Source organism: Berghia stephanieae, chromosome 12 (genome assembly GCF_034508935.2).
Source record: "Berghia stephanieae isolate SIO BIC M18660-M18661 chromosome 12, UCSD_Bste_1.3, whole genome shotgun sequence".
Classification (NCBI taxonomy): domain Eukaryota; kingdom Metazoa; phylum Mollusca; class Gastropoda; order Nudibranchia; family Aeolidiidae; genus Berghia; species Berghia stephanieae.
Window position 1 is genome coordinate 19,016,874 of NC_088371.1, and position 10,000 is coordinate 19,026,873.

At 40.2% G+C, this 10,000-nt stretch overlaps 1 protein-coding gene across 1 annotated transcript in view; it reads left to right on the plus strand.

The window, feature by feature from the left end:
• The window catches only part of LOC144958396 (macrophage mannose receptor 1-like), an 85,079-nt gene that overhangs the window by 18,213 nt on the left and 56,866 nt on the right, over positions 1–10,000 (plus strand). Inside the window, exons 8-11 of the mRNA XM_078890395.1 lie at positions 2,601–2,671; positions 4,179–4,294; positions 5,588–5,726; positions 8,747–8,829. Of these exons, the coding sequence (XP_078746521.1) occupies positions 2,601–2,671; positions 4,179–4,294; positions 5,588–5,726; positions 8,747–8,829 (409 nt within the window). The remainder of the gene's footprint in view (positions 1–2,600; positions 2,672–4,178; positions 4,295–5,587; positions 5,727–8,746; positions 8,830–10,000) is intronic.

Sequence of the window (10,000 nt, forward strand, 5' to 3'; positions counted from 1 at the left end):
GAATAAAAGTTGAAATTTATCCCCATTAACGGAGATAATGGAATCGCCCAAGGCGTTGATCGAGTTGTTCGTGGCGTTGATACACACACGCAACTCCTAGAGGGCAGCGAGCATTGAAGAGTAAGAGAGAGACGTGAAGTTATAATAAGAGGGGTGGATGCGGTAATAAGTAATAAGTGGGGTCGATGGTGACTTTTCGCCAGATCTAACAAACCCAGCTACCCATTCACTTCTGAGTAGACAGGGATTCAGAAAAAACTCGACTGCACCCGGGATCGATTTCCGGCCCTTTGCGTATAAAGAGAGTGCTCTATCAACTGAGCTATCGGGGTCCCCAAATATTCTATTGGGCTTTTTAAAAATACAGACGTTATAACTGGGTTTTTTTGGAAGGAAGAAACTAATGAAACTCATATTATTTGATTAGTTAAATCACCAAACGAAATTTTAATATTATTGTATTATTTTAAATGACAACAATGCGATAGAAAGGAGTGGTGACAAGAGATGGACAAAAGAAAACAAAAAATCGGACTTGCTACTTGCTAGGTTCGAGATACACACACACACACACACACACACACAAACACACACATCTTTAGTAGTCACATGCATTTCAAACAATAACCCATTAGAGAAGAGGGGTCATGCCTTCATCATAGATCATTGTCATTGCGATCATTATGGTGTAGTAAATTTTGAAATTTACCCCGTATAATGGAATCGTCCAAGGCGTGCGCCTCCTGTTCCCCCCATCTCACACACGAAAGGGCGGTTTGCGGAGTGGAGGGAGGTGGTCGTCTGCCTCTATGGTCGTCTGTGTCGTTTAGTGTATGGCAAAGGGGGTGGGGGCGATTAATATATTAAGTGGGATGGGTGGTGATTGGTGGACGATAGGCAAAGAACCGAGGCAACGAATCGCTTGGGAAGTAGTATGGCGCGAGACCGTTGAAAGGTGATAAGAAGTGAGGACCGCCACCAGTCTTCCACTTTGGGACCGGTCCCCGGTTCACAGCTAAAGGACCGTGGGACCGGTCCCATGGACCGGTCCTCGGCGCGGCACTAGTTTAGAACCACTTTTCGTGTTGTTGCTTTTTTTGGGGTTGGTGGATGGTGTCGCTTGTAGACCATACCTCTCTAGACCAGACGGAGATACCGTAACAGTCGGGACGTGGGTTCGAATCCCTATCGCTGCAGAGTTTTAAAAATCTCATACTCTTGATAATAACTTCATTTTCTAGCATCTAAATCAACACGATGACGTTTTGAGGCGATGGGACACAAAAATAGTCCATCAGACTATAAACTTCAGCTTTTAGTCCCATGGAGTTTATCTGGAGTTTATCCCGGTTTCTATAGCGTGAAACGAGCAATAGCAAGTGCTTGTTATCCTTTGGATTAGGACGCTAGTCTATCACAAAGTACCTTCCGCCAGGTCTAAGGGAGCCAGCAACCCATTCACTGCTGGATAGACAGGAGGGTCAGGAAAAAACATCGACTGCACCCGGGATGGATCTCGGTCCCGTTGCGTGTGAAGCGAGTGCTCTACCAACTGAGCTATTGGACGCCCCCCCCCCCGGTGGACACAAGTGACTGATTATTTCTGAAAAAAAAATCTAGAAGAATACTATTGCAATCAGGTCATGATTATGTCACATCAATGACATAAAGCTATACATTGAATAAGTAAAAGGCATGTTATAATAATAAATAATATAAAGGGAGAAGACCGCTGTCAATGGAGTGCACATTTTATGACCACCTTAACATATGTCAAAACATATAAGAGATGAATGGGTATGCATCTTAAACATAAGATATACGTATACGTATAAACACATGTCCACACGCTCATACAGACACACACACACACACACACACACACACATACAAACAAACAACGATATGCATTTATATAAATTATATAATCACTCTGTATGTACATAAATAAATATATATATATATATATATATATATATATATATATATATATATTATATATATATATATATATATATATATATTTATTTATTTATTTTTATTGTTTTTTGTTTTTTTTAAATATTTACCACAATGTTTGAGACAGTCTACATTAATGTTTCAGGCTTAATTCGCCATCGTCAGGACTGAGTTGTTTTGTTGACTATATATATATATATATATAAGAGAGAGAGAGAGAGACGAGAGAGAGACGAGACGAGAGAGAGAGAGAGACGAGAGAAAGAGAGAGACGAGAGAGAGAGACGAGACGAGAGAGAGAGAGAGAGAGAGAGAGAGAGAGAGAGAGAGACGCGGACACTCTTAACTCTCTCCTTACCAGCTATTTTCAGAATTTTACCCGAAACTTTATACTCACCCAACACAAAAAGTAAATTTTTCAAACAGTATAGTAACGATTACATATTCTATATTTTGTTCAGAAAAAGGAGCTCTGCAACACAGTTTTTATGGATATGACTATAACTATAACAAAATGAAATCAGATTACGAAAATTGTTGGCTGCATCGTTACAAATGTGACGATTATCCTTTGGGTGGTAAGGGGATGGTTAAACACACATCACTCCCATTATAATATCTCAAAACCGTCCTCTTCCCAGTTTGTCTGGTCTGACAAAACAGATGCCGTAAAGTCTACATTCTGGGCTACCAAAGAACCTTCGACCTTGGGGTAAGTCAGTCTGTCTACATTATTATTATATCTACAGAGTGACACATTTGGGGGAAGGCACTAGAGTAAGTGAGAAATCTAATAAAATGTATATATAAAACAGTGACGGATAAAACAAGAACAAAAAGTACTTTTTATTTAATTTTCAACTATTCAGTATGTCGCTCACAAAAGAAAAACTTACTTACTTAGGCCTTTCACTCGGGCCGGAGCATAGGCCATCGGACGGATTCTTGTCCGACTTTTTTGCATGTCAGCCACTCTTCTCCGCTAATAGCTTCATTCTTCCGATGTCATAGCCTTCAATTTTTTAGTTTTTCAATGCCCTTCTCCAGCTATTTCTAGCTCTTCACTCCGGCTGGAGCATAGGCTGTCGACGAATCCCTTCAACCTTGTCCGGCTTTGTGCAATTTTCTCAGCTTCTCTTCATGTTAAGGCTTCAGTTTTTAGGTCCTCCATTAATGCCCTTCTCCAGCTATTTCTTGGCGGCCCTCTCTCCCTCGTTTTCTGTGAGTTCCATGTAAGAGCTTCCTGGTAATGTTTGTTGCAGGCCTTCTCGGGGTGTGACCAAGATATTTCCATCTCCTACCCCCAAATAATATGCCTGACTCTTGAGGCTAACTTTTTTAGATAGTTTGTTTTTTACTGGTAAGACGGGCAAGCTGTTTTTCGGGTTGTTGGTTTTTTTTTTTTTTCTTGTATTTTTATTTTGGTTTTGTCTGGCATTATTTTATACACACTTTTTCCAGATATCTAAATTTTAAAGCTCTTTGAACACGTTTAACTGAGCTTTTTATATAGAGCAATATCCACTAAACGTACTCAAAGCGCTTTATTAAACAGTCCTTGACCAACAGCAACACGCAACATATAGGACGAAACATGGTGCCTGTTAGGCGATAGAGACAACGCAGTTAACGGTCAGGTACTCATTTTGCACCTGATTGTGGTTGAGAATATGACTAAAGAGCCTTTCCCAGAACTCAACTTAGCGCCGAGCGAGGCTAGAACCCAGGTCCTTCCGATCAGAAACCGAGTGTCATACAACAAGACCACATAGCCGCATATTAATGAATATTGCGCTGGATAAATGCTCAAGTTATTTTCGACCGCCATATACAGACAAAACAAATTTTAACATTTTGCCAGGAAACTTTAAATTCAAATATTAAACTATAAGATTACCTTGAGTCGATCAGAAAGTCACCCAACCTCAATAATAATAATAATAATAATAATAATAATAAATAATAATAATAATAAATAATAATAATAATAATAATAATAATAATAAATAAAAAATATAATAATAATAATAATAATAATAATAATAATAATAATAATAATACATTTCAATCAAGCACTTACTATCAATACAAAAAGAGCAATCGCTAAAAGATATTTCAATAATGTGTTTCCTATTGTTTTAAAAACAACATGTCTTTGTCTGTTACGCAGGTATTTGTTTCAGGCATGAGACTCACTATACTTTTATTCTATGCTATAGATCGGCGCGCAACCCGGCTTGTGTAGCGTTAAGTGGTGTGGATACGAGGAGATTGAATGCTTGGGTGGTAAAAGGCTGTACGGAAGATTTATCCTTCGTATGCAGTAAACCTCAAGGTGAGTTCTGTTTTCTTCTGTGTTTCATTTTGGATGGAAAACGTTCATGTTTAAACCTCTTCCTTTCCATCCATTTTCAGAATTTCCCCAGAAATTTCACACCCACCCTACACAAAAATAGAATTTTCTCACTCAAATAGAAAAACAGCGAATATATTTTATAATAAAGATAAAAAAATGAATAAATAAAATTCCCTTTATTCATCCCATATGGGAAATTTGTCTCTAGGCAGGATCTATTCCAAGGGAAGACTCGAATAACCCAGGCGTCAGCCGCAGTGTAGCGCCGCACATTGAGCTAGGGCGAGGTGACTTGCACAAGGCCACACAGCGCAGCGGCAGGTGATCGAACTCGGTACCTTTCTTGATTTACTTGACATAAACATCTTTATTCCTTGTGGAACATAGGTCCGCTACAATACTCTTCCATCTGACTCGGTTTTTAGAGGTCTTCTTTATTGGGCCCAGGTTTTCCCTGCTGCCATCAACTCGGTCTCGATGCTTCGTTGCCATAATGTTTGCTTTGTTCGACCAACCCTCCTCTTTTCTTGTGGGGTCCAGACCAAAGCCTGCTTTTAGTGCTTCAGGGGGAATTCCATTTGACTCCGCTGCCTTGCCTTGTTGCAGGTCTATCATTCCCCCCAAAAAGGAGAACGCTTCCTCGACCGTACCGGTTTTAAGTGTCGTTTCGGTTTCTGTAACATAGCTTATTTTATTGTATCGGGTTGTTAGCCCAGTTCAAATCCTTAGAATTGGAGGAACGGGATTTATATTGGAGATTCACTCCTCGGCTTGTTGCTCTCCCGAGCTAAAGACTCATGCCCACCCTCGGTTTAATTTTGGAGTGACCTTCTCCTAGATTGATTGCGATCCCTCGCTTACGAGCTCTATCTACCCGAAGTTGGAACATAGGTTTCTCTATGCAGATTGATTTTCTATAATAATGATAAGTCAGTCCATTTCATCCTCCACCCGCGGCGTGATCTCTGCTGGGTTCTGACTCGAAGGTTGTCTTATACCTATGATCCATTTGGATCAATTTTAGTCTGGCTTCTCACCTTTGACCTGTTCGGCAGGGGTGACCCAGTCATGAGATAAATCTCCCGCAGATATAGCTTTTCGGATCATTGAGGCACACAAGCTCTCCAACCGACAAGGTACCGATCCATTGATGAGGTCCATAGAGACAGCACGGTCATATTCATTCATTTATTCATTCATTCATTCATTCATTCATTCATTCATTCATTCATTCATTTATTCATTTAAACGGAATGTTTTTCCCTTACTCAGGTGTGTGTCCAGATGGCTATGTTCCCCACCAGACCAAATGCATCAACATTGGAACCATCTCGAACTCGAACAAACTCCCCTGGACTGCCGCCAAGGCGCACTGTCGATTCATTGGAGGAGAGCTGCTCTTGCTTGACAGGTGAGTCGTAGCCATCCATAACTTATAGCCTGACACAAGAACCCACAGGACTTATAGTTTGAAGTATAGTATGTGTAGGTTTCAACCTCCAGTGTGACATTCAGCCATCGTGTAGTCGCATCAGTTTGTGATGCAGGTTACGCCTATGTTGATGACAGTGAAACACATGGTCGATGTCCTATTGGAGCGTTACAGCTTGCATGTTGTGTGTAATACCCAGTTAAGCTTTAGGTTTTTGCATTCTAGTGTTTCTTACTAGTGCGTAAGAAACAATGATCCATGTGAACTGTATACGTCAGATTTGTTTCTCTTGTGCAAGCTGTCTTGACGTCATATTTTGGTCCGTGTCAGGCCATGAGTTTACTACGAAAGCCATGCGTGACTCCCCGTCGTGGATGAAAATAATTATTCGAAAATAAATTGTAATGTGGGGCATAGACACTATTTTTTTAAACTTGAGCTTTTATATAGCGCAATATCCACTAAACGTGCTCAAAGCGCTTTACAAGGGGTCCCTGCCCATCAGCAACATTTAACATGTAGAACGAGACACGACGCCTGTTAAGCGATATAACATTTTTTTCCGACAGAAACAACGCTGTTAACGGTCAGGTACTCCTTTTACACCTGGGTGCGGTGAAAGAATGTGAGTAAAGAGCCTTTTCCAAGGACTCAACTATGCGCCGAGCGAGGCTCGAACCACCGACCTTCCGATCCGAATGCGAGTGTCATACCACAAGACCACATAGCCGCACGAAAATGAATTGTAATGCGGGGCGTAGAAACTATTAGTAACTGTTAGCAGCATATTAGAAACAAAATTATATTTTTATACATTACAGCCGACGTATACCTCTTTGTGGGTCTGATAACCCAAAAAATGGTATGGGCTCCTTGTTATAATGTAAATACTCCCAAACCAAAGCAAAATATTATCCAATACAACTATGTTAAAGCAGGCCTATTATTGTGTTCGGCTATCAGACCTGCTAATATGTGACCCTTCGCTTCAAAACGGTATTAAGTCAGGTTGGTTAAGATGTTGAAAATTGAATTTGTAGCCAGAAATATCAGACTTGTGTTGAGTTTGTATTATTTATTGAGGGGGAATGGATACCATATTTTAGGGTGCGAATGCCATCAGTTTATATTTTTGACCAGTTTAACATTGAATCCGGCTTTTAAACATCTGGTTCGTTCCGACATAATACCGTTTTGAGGCGATGGGTCACATATGTGTGCGTGTAGATTTCAGCTTTTGTATGTATGTATCCCCTTTCATGCGTCATGTCAAATCCTACATATCTAGCATTGCTTTTCATTGGGGGCTTATTGTACGGCTATGTGATTTAGTGGTATGACACTCGCCTTCGGATCGGAACGTCAAAGGTTCGGTCCCGAGGCATAGTTGAATCCTTGGAATAAAGCTCTTTACTCATATTATCTCACAGTACGCAGGTGAAAATGAGTAACTGGCCGTAAACAGCGTTGTGTCTGTCGGAAACAAATTGTAATATCGCCTAAAAGGCGTCATGTCTCGTACTAAAAGTTATGCGTTAATGTTGGCTAGGAGGAACCCTTTGTAAAGGGATTTGAGCACCTTTAGTGGTAATTGCCTCATGGGGCAGCGTGGCTCAGCGGTACGATCTTTGCTTCGTACCCGAAAGGTACCGAGTTCGATCACCCGCCACTGCGCTGTGTGGCCTTAAGCAAGTCACCTCCCTCTAGCCCAATTTGCGGCGCTGCACTGCGGCTGACTCCTGGGATATTCCAGGCTTCCCTTGGAATAGACCCTAGAGAAAAATTTACCCTGTGGGATGAATAAAATAAGAAATAAAATAATAAACGTTCAAGGTTACACTTAGTTTTGTGTGTTGGTCCATTATATGTCCGGATGGCAATGTTATGAATTTCTTAGCCAAGCGCACACAATCTATAGATAGAATGCGCTTGGCCAATGAGTTCACAACATTGCCATCCGGAAGTATAACGGACCAACACACAAACTCTGTGTAACCATGAACTTTTATAGTCTGGTTAATACAGTTTAGTGAGAACAACTCACAAACGAAAATGGCAAAAACAATAACAAAGGCCTGAGTGACGTCATTTGCATACTATCTATAAACGGCCATAGTTATAAACATTTTTACGTTGTGTTGGTACGTTATCTCCGGCTGGCGAATGTTGTGAGGTTTTTGGCTTAGCGCAAATCATCAATAGATAGTATGCGCTTGGTTAAGAAGCTCACAACATTGCCATCCGGAAGTATAACGGACTAACACACAAAACTATGTGTTTCCTTAAACGTTTATAGTCTGGTTAATACAGTTTAGTGACAATTACTCATAAACGTGGATGGCAAAAAACAATAACAATGACTCGATTGGCGTTAACTTCATTCTATCTATAGATAGTTCGAAGATGACGTCACTCAGGTCTTTGTTATTGTTTTTTGCCATCCGCGTTTATGAGTAATGCTCACTGAACTGTATTAACCACACAGTTTTGTGTGTTGGTCCGTTATACTTCCGGATGGTGATGTTATGAGCTTCTTAGCCAAGCGCATACTATCTATACAGTTTATATTGTTTATAGATAGAACGTAGATGACGTCATTCAGGCCTTTGTTATTGTTTTTGCCATCCGCGTATGTGAGTAGTTCTCACTGAACTGTATTAACCTGACTATAAACGTTCATGGTTACACATAGTATTGTGTGTTGGTCCGTTATACTTCCGGATGGCAATGTTGTGAACTTCTAAGCCATGGGCACTCGATCTAATACAGATTCTATTGTTAATAGACAGTATGCGCTTGGCTAAGAAGCTCATAACATTGCCATCCGGAAGTATAACTGACCAACACACAAAACTGTGTGTATCCATGAACGTTTATAGTCAAGTTAATACATTTCAGTGAGCATTACTCATAAACGAGGATGGCAAAAACAATAACAATGACTCGAGTGACGTCATCTTCGAACTATCAATACAGATTATATTGTTTATACATTACAGCCCTTCAATCCAGTCATTAGTAAACACTTACTCTAAACAACTCATGGATTCTGGAATATTCAGCCTCTGGATTGGATTCTCTGGTAAGTAATACGATGCAATAGTCTGATGTCACGCCGCCCGGCAACGGCGCCATCTTGGTTCTAAACAAAGAAAATCATCACTTTTTATTTTTCATGCTGGCTAGAACTTTTCATATGCCTTGTGATCAGAATGTGTAAAAGTCAAAACATGATCAAATTTTTTTTCCCTCTTGATACCCTTTATGCTCGCCAGAGAAATACTTCATATGGGCGTCCGCCATTATTCCGATAGTTTAGAGCCAGTGTTACTAAGTTACCATGCGTCATTAGGAAGGAAGTGACGTTACGACTGTTGAAGAGTATGTGTCCTTGTAAGGTTAACCCTCTCCTTAACACCTATTGGAAAATCGTCACATTTGTTACGATGCAAACGTCACTTTTCTCATCCAGATTTTATTTCTTTTTGCTATGGCTATAAATACTTGACATTCTGTAATATAGCTCATATTGTGGAACAATATTATGTATGGAATGTGCTTGTTGCTTTTCTGTTTGAGTAAGAAATGTCTGTTTTTGTGTTGGGTGGGTGTGAAGTTTGGGGGAAAATCTGAAAATGGCTGGTAAGGGGAGGGTTAATAATTTAAATTGAGCTTTATATAGCGCAATATTCACTAAAATGTGCTCAAAGCGCTTTACAAGGGGTCCCTGGTCCACAGCAACATTTAACACGTAGCACGGGACATGACGTCTGTTAGGCGATATTACAATTTTTCGGACAAAGTAAACGCTGATAACGGCCAGGTACTCATTTTACACCTGAGTACGGTGAGAGAATGTGAGTAAAGAGCCTTTTCCAAGGACTCAACTATGCGCCAAGCGAGGCTCGAACTCAGGACCTTCCGATCCGAAAGCGAGTCTCAAATCACTAGACCACATAGCCGAACAGTATAATGCAAAGTGATACTAAGATGCTAGAAGTTGAGGACTGTAAAAAGTAATAGATAAACAAAAATGGGGATAACAGCTTCAAAAAGAAAAAAAATAAGAACGATGTAGCAAACACGAAACGTTTCGGGATCAAAACATTTCTCCAGCCAACAGCAACAATGATATAAACATAAATGCATTATTTTAAAAACCAGATAGACGGCACAATGAATATTTGGTACGTTTTTTTTTTTTGTTAGCTGAAGAAGGGTTTTGAGACCGAAACGTTTCGTGTTTGGTATTT